The 20,983-nt window shown below is 36.4% G+C and overlaps 2 protein-coding genes across 2 annotated transcripts in view; both read right to left on the minus strand.

Moving 5' to 3' along the window:
- LOC140145849 (uncharacterized) overlaps positions 1-20,983 on the minus strand; it is a 138,382-nt gene that overhangs the window by 23,200 nt on the left and 94,199 nt on the right. The window lies entirely within an intron of this gene.
- Positions 541-12,572, minus strand: LOC140171241 (uncharacterized). The gene is made up of 4 exons (XM_072194469.1): positions 12,442-12,572; positions 10,188-10,296; positions 2,492-2,664; positions 541-712 (listed from the first exon to the last, which is right to left on the minus strand). The coding sequence occupies exons 2-4, from the start codon at positions 10,290-10,292 to the stop codon at positions 541-543; spliced, it is 450 nt and encodes a 149-aa protein (XP_072050570.1). The 5' UTR covers positions 10,293-10,296; positions 12,442-12,572.

A 20,983-nucleotide genomic window follows, 5' to 3' on the forward strand; every position in this document is an offset into this window, starting at 1 on the left:
CACTCCTTCGGTCGTGTTATAGTACGATCCTTTGTCGTGTAGATCACCGTCCCGCACGCCATGTACGTACTGTGTTATGAACATCGCGTATATCGACTAATATTTCCATCGTTATAATAAAACGACGGTTCCTACGTTTTATTCAATATCTCGGATTTTGACAAAACTACAGCACCTAGGGTCTTTATTTTTTGCAGGGTATTTTGGTTTAATTAAGTACAATATAATTGTGTAAAAAACAGTTTTGAAAATTATTGAGGGAGTTCTCTTCAGCAAATCGTATAATATGGCTTTAATTGCTGCTCTGGGTATATTAAAGTTTGTTCATCCTTTCAACAAAGAGAAGTACTTCATCCCAATTTGACCTCGTATATTTGTTACACGCAGTTCTGATACCTTCCAATAATAATGTGACCAGCACAATTCGAACCTTGTTACCTATATATTTAAATCTTCCGTTCTTCTGTCCAGATGGGTACAATAAATATGGCGTTAGGGGAAACTCATAAGTTGAGTATCCTATTAAAGTATGATAGTTCATTAGTATAATGAATACGTCCTAAAGCACCAATCGGTTGGGTTTCTTCGAACATCAACTTCAAAAGTTCTACCACCAGCATCCCATCCTGCTTTTTTGTCATAATCCGTACATAGCCATGTCATATCTGAAGAAGTTGGGTCATTATTTGGTGGTGGGTCAAAATTCACGCAGCTAGAGATAAAAAAAGAAGTATACAAAATTAGATTATCTGTTTTAGCCAGAAAAATCCTTTATGCTATAATTGAATATAATAATTTCATTATAAACTGTGCACCGGTTACGGAAAGACATTTGGGGAACACAAAACGAATTTTCTGCACATTTTACACTATTCTAAACTTTCTGCTCGTCACTAATAATTATATCTCCTTGCTTTAAACATCTTAACAACTAGACCAACCACGGCACTTGATTAATTATGCAAATTAGGAAATTGTTTTTTGCATTTCTTAACATTATTTGTCAAAATTATTTGTACCGTAAATTAGTGAACATTTGCACTTTTTTTTTGAAGAGGAACATATAGTTTCAATATATTGGCTAAAAAACGGTATTTGCGTTCGAAAGCGTACAACTCGATGACATTTGTTGTCGCCAATTTTATTTTCACAGACGACTTAACCTTTTGAGGTCATCTAGTAGACTTACTTACCAGTCGTTTTGTTGTTATCCTAACTACAGTTTGCCCTTTGAAAGTAAACTTGGACGTACGTGGTGTGAAAATAGTTGCCTCCAAAGACGATCGGATTTTTGGAGGCACCCGTTTTTCATGATTGCTGTCTCAACGGTTTCTCAAAACCAAAGGTGTAATGAAACGGACTCCACCGACCGACCCACCCAAAATTGGCCAAAATCAGGGTCGGCCCTTTTCAATTTTTTTTTTTAGATTTTAATTTATAATTTTAATGGTTTTTATTACTTTTTCTGTGTGTAAATTTCATTTCAGAGGAGAAAATCATGACTGTAAACTCATAAAACATTTCATAACTGTCCATTCATGCATCTATGTTTTCAAAACTTTTCGTATTATGCCTGTAAGTATTTAGTCACCCTAATTGAATCTATTTCTATGGTGTGTCATGCCTATTGACGGTCTGAAGTATTGATTTATCTTTCCACATGACCGATGTGCATTCCCTAGGATTATACAGTATACCACTTACCCACCCCACGAATCCCACTGGAGGGCAAGCAAACAACATTTTATTTGCCTACTCCTTTACACATTGTTGAACGATATCGGCATCCAATTTCTAATAGATTTGGCGACGTTTTGGGCAAATTTTGGACAACTGAAATCTGACCTAATGTTTTTGTGCTTAAAATATATAATAGCAATTACAGTATTTCAAACAATATTTTGTAGGTGCAAACTATAAAAAAATCCTGAAAGTTAGAGGCCAGAGTTTTCCAAACCATATCAAAACGAATTATTGATTTATCGAAATAATTGTCATATTGCGTGTTAAACCAATAGCGACGTCAAAATAATACCGGCCTTCCCATGGTTTGCAAATCAATGTCTTAGACGAGTTGTGAACCCGGGTCAAGGTCGTGTCACATTTTCACATATCACACCTTAATCCTGGCTATAGTATTACGACAATATGTACATATGAATATATGACCCCAATTAGATCGTGACCTGTCCCTTATTTGTATATCAACCCAAAATACTTACTGTTGTTGTCTGATCTGGATAACACCCTTCACATATCACACCTTAATCCTGGTTATTGTATTATGACCCCTATGTACATGTTGAATATATGACCCCCATTGAATCGTGTCCTACTAATTGGGAGCATAAGGCGGAGGCGCCCTATTTAACGTTAGCTTTGGACATTTAATTATTGATTTTTCACCCGGGTAGGTCGGGCGAAAATAGGCTAAAATAGGGCACATCCGCCTAATGAGCCCCTTATTGGTATATCAACCCGAAATACTTACTTTGTACAACTGTTCTTATCTGTCTGATGTGGACACCCTTCACAGTTAAGACTGCCTTTTGTTTTGAGATACCCTCCGTAATTAGGCTCAGTTACATTGCACCTTTGGTGAGTTACTAGTGGGCTGTCATCATCTCGAAACCCGTTGAAACTGAAGGAGTATTTTACCTCTACCTACGAAGTTAATATTTAAAAAAAAATGTCCTCTGTGGGTCGGTGTGTTGTGAAATTGTCATGGACCCATTCCATGTCAACTCCAGGGATGTGCACCGCAGCACCTCTTCAATTTTTTTCTTTTTCTGTGTGGTGGTAGATATTGATGAGAAAGTAAAATTCCGAAAATTTGAGCTTCATACTCCATTTCGTTTTCCCGTGGCATCAATTTGAAATTTAGGGGGTTCAGCGTAAAAAATGTGTTGCAACGCGAAAGACAACGTTTGGAGGTCCATAAATGTATAAAGAGAACCATTTATAACTTTGAAAAGTATGTATCCTGGGGTACTTATTTGTGTAGAATTCAAATCTGGCATCAGAAAACTTGTAACTCTTTTACTTTAAAAGATATAGGGCCCTCAAAATGCAACTTCGGCCATCCAGGACCAACTTTGGGGGTCAAAACTCCAAAAGTAAAAATTATTTTATTGTCCATTTTTTTGCCAGTCAGAGCCCTTTGGTAGGACATTACTCTTATCCAATATTGAGCCTATTAGAATACTTTTAGCTGAGATATTACCCATGCAAAACCCCAATTGTACATTTTTTGTACATTTTGACCCCCCTGAAAACCAATGTCAGACATTTTGCCCCACCATCAACTTCAGGTATGTTGAAGATATGTCCTTGGACAACATTTCTGAGAGATATTGGCTTTGGGACTCGATGGCTTCAACACATCAGTAAGGTTTGCATTCTCCATAGAGTTGTACACATTTTTGATTTTGTATGTATAATGACTTATGTACAACTCTATGGAGAATGCAAACCTTACTGATGTGTTGAAGCCATCGAGTCCCAAAGCCAATATCTCTCAGAAATGTTGTCCAAGGACATATTTTCAACATACCTGAAGTTGATGGTGGATCAAAATGCCTGACATTGGTTTTCAGGGGGTCAAAATGTAAAAAAATGTACAATTGGGGTTTTGTATGGGTAATATCTCAGCTAAAAATATTCTAATAGGCTCAATATTGGTTAAGAGTAATGTCCTACCAAAGGGCTCTGACTGGCAAAAAAATGGACAATAAAATTATTTTTACTTTTGGAGTTTTGACCCCCCAAAGTTGGTCCTGGATGGACGAAGTTGCATTTTGAGGGCCCTATATCTTTTAAAGTAAAGGAGTTACAAGTTTTCTGATGCCAGATTTGAATTCTACATAAATAAGTACCCCAGAATACATACTTTTCAAAGTTATAAATGGTTCTCTTTATACATTTATGGACCTCCAAACGTTGTCTTTCGCGTTGCAACACATTTTTTACGCTGAACCCCCTAAATTTTAAATTGATGCCACGGGAAAACGAAATGGAGTATGAAGCTCAAATTTTCGGAATTTTACTTTCTCATCAATATCTACCACCACACAGAAAAAGAAAAAAAATGAAGAGGTGCTGCGGTGCACATCCCTGAGTTGACATGGAATGGGTCCATGGCAAGTCCTCATAAAATCTGTAATACCTAAAAAGTCTTTGTGAGGTTAATTCCCATAACCCCTTTATCCAGTGATACCAAAATCTGGTGGTGAAAAAACCTCGTCTTGGGTCAGTAACCACCCGTTTTTGTCACAACTTGAAACTTGAGGTCCCTAAGACACATAAATGTGCTAGATAGGGTCTTCTCAGTGGCTGGCCCCAGAGCTTGGAATAATCTCCCAAATCACATTCGTAATTATCCGACAGTTGAAACATTCAAATCTGCTCTAAAAACTCATTTGTTTCAGATTTCCTATATGTTTAGTTTCTCTTGTTTTTGCTTCTTTGTTTTTATTTTTATTGCGGTTTGAATCCAGCGGTAAAGGCGCTTTATAAGTGTTGGTTAATGGAAAAGAAAAGGATCAACATCAATGGGGAGAGGATAAGCCACCTGAGATTTGCAGATGATATTAAAATCTTTGCACAAAACCCTGATCTGAATCTATACTGCAAGCCCTCAACAATGGTAGTAACCAAGTGGGGCTGAAGATCAACATGAGCAAGACCAAAAGTAAATCTACATTCACCAAACAGCACTAGAAGAAGTAGCAGAACATGTGTACTTGGGTCCAGTTGTCAAAATGAGTTACAACCACTTTGACGAAGTTAGAAGAAGAGTAAGAGCAGGCTGGGGTGCTTTTGGAAACATGAATGAGGTGATACAGAGCAATAATACGGAAAAAGAAAGTCTCCAACCAGTGTGTGATCCCAGACATGACATATGGCTCAGAAACTTGGGTCATGACTCAGAAAATGGAGCAGAAGTTGAGAGTGGCTTAACACAGTATGGAAAGGAGCATGCTAAGGATCACAAAAAGAGACAGAAAAACACGTGAGTGGATCAGAAGCATGACACAGGTTACCGATGTCATGTGAAACAAAAGAAGTGGTCTTGTGCTGGCCACCTAGCTAGAACATCAGATGGACGACGGGCCATTACGTGTGGTTACAGAATGGATACCTAGAATTTGTACTAGGCACCGAGGAAGACAGAAAGTTAGATGGAGAGATGAAATTTTTTGATATAACCTGAATGAGAAAGACATGGAATAAACCAGAGTGGTGTCACCTTGGAGAGGCCTTCACCCTGCAGTGGGTCGACGATGATAACGATGATGATGATGATGAGCATCCGATCTTTTGAATGATGACCTATGACGACAGGGGTGGGTGTGTGTGTGTGTGGGGGGGTGTGTGTGTGTGTGTGTGTGTGTTGGGGAGGGGGGTGGTTGTGGCGTATGAGATTACCATAGACTGGTCTTGGCCTCATAAGGCCATATAAAATTTTGTTGGTTATCCGTCATTTCATGTACTGATGAGAAAAGAAAGTGTGTTTATTTTCTTAAAGTATCCTTGTTAGAAGTTTTAGTTCTATTCTAAAGCATTGTTAGTAGCTTACGCCAAAATAGCAAATATTACTATTAAAGATAGCATACTTTGACCTTTGGGATAAAGGTTAAGAGCATTGGACCGCAGTCATTGTCCAAAATATGTAACAGAAGTAGGCTTAAGGGAACAAACCAAAAGATCGATGACGTCCTATAAACGAAACTAGTTTCGTGTAGGGGATGGGGTAAAAATACTCGATTGTATTTGTAAACAAACATCGGTCTGACGAAGAATATGTCAATATATATTTTTTGCTTTTTTGCATCAAAATGTTGATTTTAAAAAAACAAACAAAAACATTGGAAACCGTTTTCAATACTAATAATACTAAATATTGCAAAAAAATGATTTGTATCAGTTGATTTACATTGATACGAATTTTGCATGGTGTACCCGCGAGTACCGGGTGTCAGCAAACGTGGACCCTTAACTCGGACAAACAAACCCGAGAAATCCCAAATTAGGTGAAAGTTTTGCGTCCCTTTTCCTTATTTCATGAGCCCCCGTTTTCAAGATTTCGAAAACGGTGTTCCAAACGGACATGCTGTACAGTGGGTGCTTGTTTTGCGGTTCTCGGATGTTTTATCCCTTTAGATAATCTCGAAAACGTGAGCTAAAACGGGAACCCAGATGCAACTATCCCCTACACTGCAAAAACTCCGGTGTTGAATATGCAACACCGAGCTGGTGTTGACGCTTCTGGTGTTAATTTACGGTGTTAGATTGTTAGATTAACACCAATATGGTGTCAATACAAAATCTTAAATGTGCACTCCATGGACTTTTTTGTAGATCTAAGTGATCTATTATTTGGGTGGAAACCAACAGAAGCAACAGAAACAATTCACGCTCATTTATTAAGATGTTAACAATGATTAAATTAAAGATAACATTTTCAACACCCGTACCAGTGTCACTTCTACAACAAAGAGTGTGGACCTCTCAGAACACCGCCGCAGTGTTAAATATGTTCCATCAACACCAAGTTGTGTTAAATTTACACCACAGTGGTGTTGAACATAGGAAATACAGGCAAAAGGATCAAATCAACACCCAGCGGTGTTGAATAGGAAATTAACACCGGAAAAAGGATCAAATTAACACCAGGATACAGTGTCAAAACAACACTTCATAGTGTCAAAATAACACTTAGCAGTGTTTAATTACCACCGAAAAGTGTGGACCTCTCAGAACACCACCTGGTGTTGAAATTAACACCCTCGGTGTTACCGTTTTTGCAGTGTACGTGCATGTATTTTGGGTCCCGTTTTGAGACATCATCATGGTTATGCATACCTAAACGATGACGAATGAAGAATTTTATTGTTGTAGTACAGTTTATAGTCTATAACCGTTTGTATGATATGCCCGTTGCGTAAATGACACCCACTGTTTACCGTCACGTTACATTGAAGTTATGTCTCATGCTCTTTTACAGAGTTCGCTCCTTTCGAATAATTGTCTCATGCATAGAAATCGTGATTCAGATCAGCAGAGATCTGTCGTGTGCGACAGTGTGCTTAGACTTCACGATGAGGCGAACTGAATGTAGAACTATCAACTATCGACAGCTGTGATTGGTCGATTTGTCGTGAGTTTATTCGGTTATTTCTTTGTGGAACACACATTTTCCATAGAAAGTTATAAATAAAATAAATGTGAATTATTATGCTTATTTGGTTGTTAGAATGTAGAATTTAACGTATTTGTCATGTCCCCAAGGGCAAGTCTTGCTAGTTTGGATATTATGTGCTAACAATTTTTGTTATAAATATGATCATTATCATAAATATTAATAATATAAACTGTGGGCTTAATTTCGTTTTAGCGTAGTAAAACGTTGTAATTTTATATGTACTTTTGTTAGTGTGTATCATTTGTACATATTAATAGACATTCAAGTACCGTGTCCGCACATCCACCACCCTGCAAGTTTGTTAGCTTAATTGATAATAAAATCTGAGTTTGTTGTCAAATTAAAAAGAAAGAACTAAGCTTTAAAACAAAACCAATTTGAAGGTTGTAAGCAACGCTCTGCAGGGTCTATTGTGCTATTGTTTCCGATTAGAGCGCTGACATATTGGAAAATGTTGCCAATCAATATTCATGAGAGTGTACATTCAACGTCCAGTTTGCGAAATTGGGTGAGTTGTGTTTGGTAGGTGTGAAATACATCTGACTGGGCGTTTTAATTACGTAACGAATAAAGGCATTGACATCATCGAATGGCTGCCCAGTGCTGTTATGTGTTTAGTTATTATATAAGCCTAATAATTATTATTAAATGTATTCATCATACCTTTCTTTTCCCTTCTCTGTACTTATTCTTTTCTAGGCCTACACTTTATCACTCCCTCGCTCTCATTGTCCCCTCTCACCCTCCCTCTCTCATTCCCATCATTTTCCTTATATTTCTATTTATCTACTTGTCTTTTTTATATCTTTATTATTATAATATTATTTCTCCCTTCCTCCACCCCTCTTGCATTCTCCATATCCCCTCCTCCCCTCTTCCTCCCTCCTCCCCTCCCAAGACTTCTCACAGAGGTGAATCTGCCCCCCTCTCTTTGGGTACGCCACTATTTCTATACCAATCTCCTTCTTAAAATAAAATTAAATGGAAATTTCTTAAAAACAACCTTTATAGGCCTATACCTATACTTACATGTATACGTATAGCGATTAGCATAGTGTAATATAGATATATGGACTGGACATGGCAGCCTTCATACATTCTAATGTGTAATCGATCAGCAAGAGCATTCAATTTATTTAAATGAAACGCCTAACGTCAGGTGGGTGGTAAAGATGATTGTATCGACAGCTATAGCCTCCTTAGAGACTTCAGACCCACACAAGCACACATTTGGGATACGCGAGAACAATGGTACCACTTTACACATGACTGCCCTTACACATGACTGTAGTGTGGTCACTTATTGATACTCGCCTGTTGTGTAGAGCGTTAATATGATGCCGGATCAGTGACCAATTGAATACATGAATACAAAAGCCACCTAAGTCCATGCGAAGTTATTTTGAGAGAAAAACCCGTGTATCATTTTAATTCCTTCAGTTAGATTTACCTGGTCAATATGGTAAGTTTTACGTGCAAATGAGTGGATTAACCTGTATTAGGTATGACGATTAGCATTTCAGGGACTTCGTGGGGTTCATTTTAAATTTTGGACTTAGGTGGTTTTTTGAATCATATACAAAGACAACAATGTTAGAATGAGATTACCACTAGTAAGATAATACAAAATAAAGCACACAGGTATGTATAATGTTGATAAGCATTCTGCCATGTAATATAAACCACACACTTTCCTTTATTAAACCCATTTTTTGTTCAAAAGTCATTCTCTAGCAATGAATGTGTTACAAGTGGACTTTTATAGATACTGGATTTCAATCAATGTGTTACAAGACTCAAATAATGGAATTTGGTGATTCTTTCATACATGCTATTTTTCACATGCCCAATAGACACAGAGAATGAATTTGAGTTGTTCTTTCATGCATATGACAGGCCTATGTATAGCAACAATTTCCCATGCTTAACTCAATTTGGCCAAAGTATGGACTTAGGTGGCTTTTGTATTCATATATTCAATTTAATGGCGGAACCCCTTTATTCGAAACAATGGTACCACTTTTATTGTATCGACAGCTAAAGCCTCCTTAGAGACTTCAGACCCCACAAGCACACATTTGGGATACGTGAGTACAATGGTACCACTTTACACATGACTGCCCTTACACATGACTGTAGTGTGGTCACTTATTGATACTCGCCTGTTGTGTAGAGTGTTAATATGATGCCGGATCAGTGACCAATTTAATGGCGGAACCCCTTTATTCGAAACAATGGTACCACTTTTATGAATAGCCTGTTGCAACTTCTTATCGGCATCAAACAAACAAAAGATTATATAATCTATTGCGACTCTATTGCTATTTAAAAGCTCTTTGGTTGTAAGTATTTATCATTTCTTTTGAAAATATCATTATCATTTCATTTTTTCAAGAGTTGAGGGTTATGTTTTTGGATGGGGGAGGGGGTAGGTGGAAAACAAAACTAGTTAAACTAATTTATAATAGGACTTCTTCGATATCTGTCGCAAGTGTGATGACAAGCATGAATGACTAGTGTTATGACATCATAATCTAATGGTGTTTGTGTCTCTATTGCCTTACTGTTCCACTTGATTTCATAACACTAGTTTTCTACATTCATTATTGTCTCACTTTTGGCGACCTTCACGACTTCCCATTCCACCACACATTACAACTGCTTACGTGATGATTGTCTTTTTTAAAAACGTTTCTTGTTTTACAAACGTAATCGAGTATTTTTACTACCTCTCCCCCTAGGTTCGTTTATAGGACGTCACCGACCTTTTGGTTTGTTCCCTAAGATGGGTGTTAAATTCAAAATAAGGTGAACAACTGAATTGGTGGCCATTTCGGATTTATGCAAATTAGACATATTTTTTCTAGACAAATTGTTCCTGCAATTTGTTTGACGTTTACCTAGAAAATCAATTAGGTTGCCTGATTAGTTTACCTGGATTATAATGACAATTAACCAATCAATTAAATAGAAAACATCTTACCTTGTTTTCGTTAAGCGGTTTCCAGCTGAAAGTCCCGCCTCGAAAATGTTTACCAAAGACGTGTGTTGTTACACCAAGCAGCAGTAAAGTTACCGCTAACCTCATGGTGCTTCAAACAGACAGAAAGAAAGAAAGAAAGGAAAGTTTACACTGATAACGCTGGGCTTTATTTATTCAAATACACCCAGTACTCTATTAATATTCACGACAGTGGGTTAAGGCTGTATATATACAGCCTGTCTCAAAAAAAATTGTGCAAGTGAAAAGCGCCCTCTGTGACAATTAGAAAATACCGTTGTGACATAATGCTTACATCAACGTCAAGGGCATAGACTTAGCTCTAAAATGCCGTTTAGTCTGTTCAATTTGCTTGTTTTAATCTTGAGATATGCTTACTTAACAACTAAAGGGTAAAATCACAATTGTGCCACTTTTACTAGGAATAGGGCTGTACATGTAAATCAATGATAGCATCAAGTTTATCAAGAGTTCCTTCGCGAAATCAAAAGAATGCATCAATTACACGACAATACAAAATTGATAAAGGTAAATGGTATAAAGGTATAATGGTTCTCTTTTTCCACTTACGACAAATTAAACGATAACTAAATATTTCACATTTTGCTGTCAAATTAAATACATCACTGCATGTCAATGATTTTACCATGGTATACTGTTCTCATTTGTCATTCAAGACACGTTAAAAGACAAACAAATCATGCACACTTATAGGTTAATGAACTTTGACAAGTTCATAAAATTAGACAAATTAATGAAATTAGACAAAACAATGCACTCGCGCTGGTGTTGATGCGTCTAATGCGAACGGGGGTGCATTAGACGCATCAACATCAGCTATCATTGATTTACATGTACCAGCCCTATCCCCTAGTAAAAGTGGCACAATTGTGATTTTACCGTTTCGTTGTTAACTAAACATATCTCGAGATTAAAAAGAGCAAATTGAACAGAACAAACGGTATTTGAGAGCTAAGACTATGCCCTTGACGTTGATGTAAGCATTATGTCACAATGGTATTTTCTAATTGCCAAAGAGGGCGCTTTTCACTTGCACAATTTTTTTTGAGACAGGCTGTAGGCCTCAACATAAAAAGTCCAAGTTCATTTTTTACCCTGATTCCAAATATGGTCATGAAAATTTACAATTCTGAAATGTTTGAATCTTTTAATAATTTTGTTTTGAAACTTGTCGTCTGCAGACGACACCAGCGTGGAGAGAGTTAATATTATGCTGCGGTGGCAAAAAATATACTAAAGCTTCCAGCATACTTTCCTGCCGCTTGCCGCTGCGGCAAGCGGCAGGGCGTTTCAACCAATGACAAGCCTTTATTGTGTCCGTTTGTCTGCAATGCGCGTGCGCCACGCCTCTCAGCGGCAAGCGGCAGGGTAGTATGAAACCAGCATAAGTGATTATAAAACCTGTTGCTTAAATATTAGGCTATACAATAATTGTACACTTGAAAATATTAGAATATTTAGTAATATTAGTAATTGCATTCTACGTTTAAGGGGGTACTACACCCCTGTGTTAAATTTGTGACCATTTTTGCATTTTTCTCAAAAAATAATAACACACTGGTAACAAAAGTTATGTATATTATTGGGGCAAGGAATCCAGTTACTACATTAAAATGTCAGTCACTCAAGACAAGCGGTTCAGTATATATGATAGGAAATGAGGTACATCCTTGCGGTACCTTATTTCTTATCATAAATAACGAACCGCTTGTTTTGGATCACTGAAATTCCAGTGTAGTAACTGAATTCCTTGCCCCTATAATATACATAACTTTTGTTACCACCACTGTGTTATTAGTTTTTGAGAAACATGCAAAAATAGACACACATTTATCGACGGGTGTAGTACCCCCTTAATGGTACGCGTGGTATTTTTGGTTGAAGCATCCAAAACAAAAAATCGATTTTCATTGTCTAAATCTATTATTGAAAAATTACACTTTGATGTATTTCAAAAGTTTATTCAACAAATCATATACTTTAAAAACTTGCTTGATTTATAATTGTTGTTAATGAGTTATGTACGTTTTACAAAAGTGCTGTTGTTTCAGCCCTCTTTACAACATAAAGAACCACAGGACCTACAAAATGATCGATGCAATTTTTGCCAAAGCTCACTACCTTCGCAAGATGATGTGAACTATCAAATCGCAACAGTTTAAAATAGTTGATAACCCTAAAGTAACAACAAGATTATCCTTTTTAATTTACTTACCAATTATATGCTATCTATCTTCAGATGAATTCAGAAAGCTGTATACTTGTGACGTGTACAGGGAATATCACAACGTCCCTCACTGCGAAATCTGTTCCAAGGGGTTGTTTATATACAGTTATAGCGGAAATGAAAGAAGGTCTACAGATGGTTTAGAATAGGTCTACAGATGGTTCAGAATATATTATTTCAAAATTAATAATAATTTCAAAAAATATGAATGTAAGGGGCCATCCATAATTTTTGCCATTCTCACTTACGCACAAAGCCTGCATAACTTTTTACCACCCTCCCCCCCTCGAGTTATGCACAATAAAATGGCGAAAATTTTGCCATGACTAGGGGCCTACTACTGATAGATATCCAAATACTCTATGGATACCTTAGTGCGGGTGTATACGATGCAATTGGTGCAGGAGTAGGCCCCCTACCCACTATATAATTCAAAATTAAACTGTAGGTATGGTGTGACGATCTTCTTGCAACTTTATTTTCTTTCCCCATATCAGATAAACTTTTGGATAAAGTTTAACACCATTTATTTCTGGCAGTTAATTCTTGGTCTAAAAGACTTCCACATAATAAAACATAAAAAATAATATTACTTCAAACAAAATATTCCAAATCAAGTTGTACATCCTTCCTTGTATATCACAAACCCTGTGAAGGGGCTGCGTGTTCTCGAATTTTGTTTGAGTGAGTAATATCTACGACTGGGTCTCTGAAAACTTACCCAGAATTTAAACCGTGTTTGACGAAAGAGAGACTCGAATTTACTAAACCAATGTAAACCCTTATGAATTTTCTGTTGAAAATTAAGGTAAGATGCTCTATAGAGTGCCATAATAAAGTTTTGTATTCAACAAAAGCTGTGCATAATAGACTCCAAATTAACATTAAAGAGAAAATCACTATTGGCATATTGTAGAATTTGTTAAACAATATCATTAACATTTTCTTAGGTCGGTCATTAAGTTATGAATAAAATGGTGGGAAAAGGAATTGAAATACCATTATTTTTCACTTTCATATTTTTTTATTGCTCAAACAAATCGCCATTTTCTTATGCACACATGCCCAAAATTTTCACCCCCTCCCCCCTCTTACGCACGGTTTGTGCATAACTTAAAATGGCGAAAATTATGGGCGGCCCCTAAATGACGGAGGCATCAAATGTTTTCCAATATGTTATTAGAATTTTTGTTATTAAACAGGCAGAACGCTGTCAGTGATTTCGCCATTCAATAAAACGTGAAAACCTTTCAATTCATGATCCCGTAAGATCGTTCACATAGAGAAGAACTCACACAAAATGCTTTATCAACTTTTGCAAGAAATAATTGTTTTACATTATCTTAAATGTAAGCTACAGACTTGTTATTTTCTGACAAGTAGAACCAATGTACCTTTATCCTCTCTTAAATTTATGTGAGACTCGTAGGTTCACTTCAACTTCAATTCCTGTAGTTTGATTTCTGCATTTCCCACAAAAGATTGATCCAAGGCCAATTAACACGTCTATGCACCAGGGCATATTTAGGTTCAGTGCGTCGGAAGCGAGGGGGAGGGGGAGGTGGTCGGGGCAGTAACAATTCTACACAGGACCCATATAAGCAGTAGTAGAGAGATTGCGATGTTACGTACGTGGTGCGACAGGTGCGTGGGCTGTGCGTTTATACGACGTTCAAAACGGTGTTAAATATTGCTAGTCTCAGTTTCAAATTGGATTGTGCTAATTAGTCACGTAGTAGAACAAGGCGACTGCAATAAAGAGGGCGACGCGATTGAAAATTTAGTTATCACCGGGTCTTCTGTCTACTTCAATACAGCAAGCTTTTGATTTTGATAAAAACCAAGGTTAAAATCAATTGTATTAATGTAAATAATTATGTGTTTAATGTTTTATAGAATTGATTATATTTTCAATCTCAGAAATTTGTCCAATTCTCATCGCTTTTGAAAGAATTCTATTTCAAATTTCTACTGGTGTAAGCAACTCTTGTGATACACAAAATTGATGGCTCACTGTAATTTATGTCATCATGTTTGGTGCTTTAAAACAATGAAAACTCTCACATCCCCTGCATAATATGCTGAGTTGTACTTTTAATTGATCATTTTTCACTTAAAAAGTTCTGCATATTATGATAACATCGTTCATTGAAATTACGAAGTTTTTTATTGACACTGTGTAATAGGGAATTAGTGGTATTTAACCCCAATCACTCGGTATGTTGATATCAGAGTGATATTTTTGTATTATCTATTCCCAATTTTCAAAAGGTACACCAATTGCTAATGACCAGCAGATACTGGGTTTTAATTAAAATAACTTAATTAAAATCAACTCTTCCTAAACCTTTGTACAAGATCTAACCGTTGTTAATCCGTGACGAATCCACACTTTGCCAGTAGCGTACACGCGAACACAAGTTAATGGAAGCGCATACACCCGGTACGTGTACTTTGCCATTTGCCTTGAACTTGCGTGCACTACATGCTGTTTTCATTATTTTGAAGGAAGCAGCTAAACATTTTATTCTGTAATTCTAATGCTGATATCTACAGAAAAGCATTGATCTTCTTGTAATGGTCAGTGGTAATGACTACAAATGGCATTGTACGTTCCTTATGAAGTAACGAAGGGTGGGGTTGCAACCCCCCATCGACATCGCTTGGCAAATAATTACATTGGACAGCAGAGATACTAAAATCAATACCCGGGATTGATACCCATGTATGTGCTATGCACGATTTGATATTCAAACAATAAATCTTTGGATACCGGGGTAGAAAATGACAATCTCCCGTAATTTTTTTTTTATTCTAAAGAAGCCGATTTCAAGGCTTGCACTTGAGAAAGAACCGTGCGTATTGAACTCAAAAACTGACAAAAAATCTGATTTTATATATGCCGAACAATTTCCAATCAACGGTCACGGGAACATACACACGGTACTATAGCGCAGCGTAGGCCACTGGTGGAGACAGTCTAAAAGCAGATGACGTCATGACGTATACCATATGCTCACTGACATCTACAGATGTCAGTCACCAGCATATTGTCAATGGCCTTAGTCGGATGTACCTCAGCCCATTATGCGTCTTAAAACTATTAAACAGGTCGGAACAAAATGGCCATGCGTGGCTGTGGATTCAACCTACCATGGCGATTTTGCCATGAAGATATCGGGTCGACGACACTGTGCCCCCCTAATTTTCAATTAAAAACGTCATATACCGTTATATTTGGTATCGATGTATAGCTACGCGTCTTCTCTATCCAGTAATACCAAATACGTACAAACATTACCCACATAATCTCGGTATGATGCCATAAATATGAGGGCAAATTTCTGAAATTCTGGCTATGTACAAAAGTATTGGCACAATTGATTTTCACCGAATTTTCTCCTAAATATAAAAAGAAATAACTATTTCAACCTAGCTAACAAAAAAGTCAGTAGTTCTTGGATTAATTTTACAAGAGCGCAATGAAATCATTGATTTTACTGTAGAAACATATGGTGGGTCTCACCAACCCCCCTCTATGGTCATTTTTAATGGTGGCCATACCTTACGTAAAACTGGTGTAAAACTTTTATCACTGCAAATGACTGCAAAGGGTGGATCTAAGATTAGTTTAGGTATGATGAAAAATCTTAGGGGATTAGTACTAACGCCCTGTCATACTGTATGTGGTGTGATCAAGCAAAATCAGTCTGAAGTGGGGAATATCCAATATTCAATTTTCACTCGATCATGATGATTGTATAAAAGCATTTGCAAATTAAATTATATTTTGCAGAAAACCCCTTTGAAATTTAACATTTAGTTCCAAAGATATGAATAGTTGAAGTATTTCCAAAACAATATGAAACAAAAGAAATTATCGTCTTCATTTAGGTATCTTAAAACAATATATCCTTGAAATCAATGAAATACTTATTTTGAGATATAGCCAAACAAAGGAAGTATTTCCTTTTTTTTCGTTTAAATTCGTTGTCCAATTTCAATGGGATTTTCTACAAAATGTAGCTTTGCAAATACTCATGATAATCCTATGAAAAACTGAACATTTAATGTTTCTGACTTCAGATTGATTTTGCTTGATCACACCACATACATCAGTGCAGCAGATACGCGGTGTTACTAAAAGAAGGCTTTTTCCGTAATTGAGACAGATAAAATGTAACGAAATACGTCCCGATACTTTGAACATGATTACATTGGTGTCGATGTTGATCATTAAAGTATAGGCGACCTTCTAATATTAATTAGTGGCTATTGATTTCACATGAAGTCCCATTCAGTGATCTCAACGCAAGTATCAAAAATTGTTTATAAATTGCGTAAAAGTGAAAGATAGTCATTCGAATTTTCATTTGGTATTTTTGAAATGAAAAATTTGGCAAAAAACGAAGAAATTAGCATTATTCACGTAGTTGAGGCCCCATTCAAATACATGTAGCTAATGTATGTACTGTCAAATTACAGATTCACGTAAATACACGGCTTTTGGTGAACCACTGACCAATGTTAGCACATCTATGACGATGACAATGGCACCAACATCTGAATTTTGATGATTTTTACCATCGTCCGGATGAGCAAATCGCTTAATAGCCCTTTAAAGGGTATAGTAAAATATCCAAACAGTTTTGAATTACTACTCCCAGAATGTTCCCAGAATTAAAAAGTGATTCGATAGTTTCACGGCGTACCCTCACTTACGACCATTGGGTATACCGATCATCAGACGGATAATTTCATGGTTTCAACTTAACGTATACGTATGCGTATACATGTATATAGTTTAAATATTTTAAAACTACTGAGTTGGAGAGTTAGAAAACTGTAGTAATCATTTATACTCTTCAGGTGAATGATTTGATTTTCAACGGAGCAATAATTACTGGTAGACGTCAGTGTGCGTGTGTTACGCTGCTAAGATGTGCAAGTTTTATGACGCTCAAGACGCGCACGCAAGTTTGTAGAGAGGGCGCACCACCAAATCACTCCACGATTTATGTACCAGTGAAATTCGGTTAAAATAGTCCACCGCTTATTTGAGCTTGTTGCGGCTTTATTTTCAAAACGTATAGTCAAAATTTGCCCATTTTCAGCTCATTTGCTTCCGACAAGTGTCTACATGACAAAATATGAGAAAAAGTCCCAATGTTTTATTTCAGAGATGGAGTTTTGGCGCGAATTTGGACAATGTCCGGTTTCAAAAATTGAGTGATTTTTAGGGTTAAATTTGCACGTTTTTTCTTTGCGGCCAAATAGCAAAAAAAGTAGATGGTCACCAATATATTCTGTTAAAAGAATAATATTCTACACGTGATAAGCTTTAATTTGATACCAAACTTTTTATCTATATTACGTTTTTGCAGTGACAAAACGCCATCCAAACGTGCGTATTTCCCTGTGTAATCCAATGGCGCAATCATTGGTGGTGCGCTCTCTTATAAGCGGCTTTTAAAGTGTGTTGCTATGTACGCGCATTTTTACAAAAAAAAACATAGAATAAGGGCAGAAGTCTTAATAAATCATTTTATTTCATTCGCAAATGCTTGAAATAACATTTGTGATTAGTTTTAGCAATAATGTTTTTTTTATTTATCCAAAAATACAGGTCTCTGACGTTAAGAAAAGCATCAAAAATCTACTTATATGAGCGCTTTTGCTATAGATTTATACCAACTCAGAATAACGTATAAAACTTGTATTTTTGCTTAAAATGACAAAATCAGTAGGCCTAGTTTGAAGACAGAGAACGAGAGGGGGGGGGGGGTAATTTGACTCAATTATGTAAATAGGCCTATATTTAAGGTATTAAAAATATTTGTACACACATAAAGTACTTTTCACAATTACAAAAATTAAAGAGTATCTTTTGCATAAAACATTCAATTTTATGTCCAACCTCTTCAAACTTCTGCATGTTGATAAACACGTTGAAATTTGGGTCTTTTGGTGATTCGGAACTGATATTTAGAGCACCATTTCTTCCGAACGGAAAGACGTAGAGAGATGAAATCTTGGGAAATGACTAGAAACTGTCTCTAGTTTAATTAAAAAAAAAAAAAATTGGATTTTGATAACTATTGACGTTTATAAGAGGGCGCACCACCAAATCACTCCACGATTTATGTACCAGTGAAATTCGGTTAAAATAGCCCACCGCTTATTTGACAATATATCCTTGAAATCAATGAAATACTTATTTTGAGATATAGCCAAACAAAGGAAGTATTTCCTTTATTTTCGTTTAAATTCGTTGTCCAATTTCAATGGGATTTTCTACAAAATGTAGCTTTGCAAATACTCATGATAATCCTATGAAAAACTGAACATTTAATGTTTCTGACTTCAGATTGATTTTGCTTGATCACACCACATACATCAGTGCAGCAGATACGCGGAGAAATTAGCATTATTCACGTAGTTGAGGCCCCATTCAAATACATGTAGCTAATGTATGTACTGTCAAATTACAGATTCACGTAAATACACGGCTTTTGGTGAACCACTGACCAATGTTACCACATCTATGACGATGACAATGGCACCAACATCTGAATTTTGATGATTTTACCATCGTCCGGATGAGCAAATCGCTTAATAGCCCTTTAAAGGGTATAGTAAAATATCCAAACAGTTTTGAATTACTACTCCCAGAATGTTCCCAGAATTAAAAAGTGATTCGATAGTTTCACGGCGTACCCTCACTTACGACCATTGGGTATACCGATCATCAGACGGATAATTTCATGGTTTCAACTTAACGTATACGTATGCGTATACATGTATATAGTTTAAATATTTTAAAAACTACTGAGTTGGAGAGTTAGAAAACTGTAGTAATCATTTATACTCTTCAGGTGAATGATTTGATTTTCAACGGAGCAATAATTACTGGTAGACGTCAGTGTGCGTGTGTTACGCTGCTAAGATGTGCAAGTTTTATGACGCTCAAGACGCGCACGCAAGTTTGTAGAGAGGGCGCACCACCAAATCACTCCACGATTTATGTACCAGTGAAATTCGGTTAAAATAGTCCACCGCTTATTTGAGCTTGTTGCGGCTTTATTTTCAAAACGTATAGTCAAAATTTGCCCATTTTCAGCTCATTTGCTTCCGACAAGTGTCTACATGACAAAATATGAGAAAAAGTCCCAATGTTTTATTTCAGAGATGGAGTTTTGGCGCGAATTTGGACAATGTCCGGTTTCAAAAATTGAGTGATTTTTAGGGTTAAATTTGCACGTTTTTTCTTTGCGGCCAAATAGCAAAAAAAGTAGATGGTCACCAATATATTCTGTTAAAAGAATAATATTCTACACGTGATAAGCTTTAATTTGATACCAAACTTTTTATCTATATTACGTTTTTGCAGTGACAAAACGCCATCCAAACGTGCGTATTTCCCGGTGTAATCCAATGGCGCAATCATTGGTGGTGCGCTCTCTTATAAGCGGCTTTTAAAGTGTGTTGCTATGTACGCGCATTTTTACAAAAAAAACATAGAATAAGGGCAGAAGTCTTAATAAATCATTTTATTTCATTCGCAAATGCTTGAAATAACATTTGTGATTAGTTTTAGCAATAATGTTTTTTTATTTATCCAAAAATACAGGTCTCTGACGTTAAGAAAAGCATCAAAATCTACTTATATGAGCGCTTTTGCTATAGATTTATACCAACTCAGAATAACGTATAAAACTTGTATTTTTGCTTAAAATGACAAAATCAGTAGGCCTAGTTTGAAGACAGAGAACGAGAGGGGGGGGGGGTAATTTGACTCAATTATGTAAATAGGCCTATATTTAAGGTATTAAAAATATTTGTACACACATAAAGTACTTTTCACAATTACAAAAATTAAAGAGTATCTTTTTGCATAAAACATTCAATTTTATGTCCAACCTCTTCAAACTTCTGCATGTTGATAAACACGTTGAAATTTGGGTCTTTTGGTGATTCGGAACTGATATTTAGAGCACCATTTCTTCCGAACGGAAAGACGTAGAGGGATGAAATCTTGGGAAATGACTAGAAACTGTCTCTAGTTTACTTAAGAATGAAAAAAAATTGGATTTTGATAACTATTGACGTTTATAAGAGGGCGCACCACCAAATCACTCCACGATTTATGTACCAGTGAAATTCGGTTAAAATAGCCCACCGCTTATTTGACAATATATCCTTGAAATCAATGAAATACTTATTTTGAGATATAGCCAAACAAAGGAAGTATTTCCTTTATTTTCGTTTAAATTCGTTGTCCAATTTCAATGGGATTTTCTACAAAATGTAGCTTTGCAAATACTCATGATAATCCTATGAAAAACTGAACATTTAATGTTTCTGACTTCAGATTGATTTTGCTTGATCACACCACATACATCAGTGCAGCAGATACGCGGAGAAATTAGCATTATTCACGTAGTTGAGGCCCCATTCAAATACATGTAGCTAATGTATGTACTGTCAAATTACAGATTCACGTAAATACACGGCTTTTGGTGAACCACTG

The sequence above is a fragment of the Amphiura filiformis genome, chromosome 2 (assembly GCF_039555335.1).
Source record: "Amphiura filiformis chromosome 2, Afil_fr2py, whole genome shotgun sequence".
NCBI classification, from domain to species: domain Eukaryota; kingdom Metazoa; phylum Echinodermata; class Ophiuroidea; order Amphilepidida; family Amphiuridae; genus Amphiura; species Amphiura filiformis.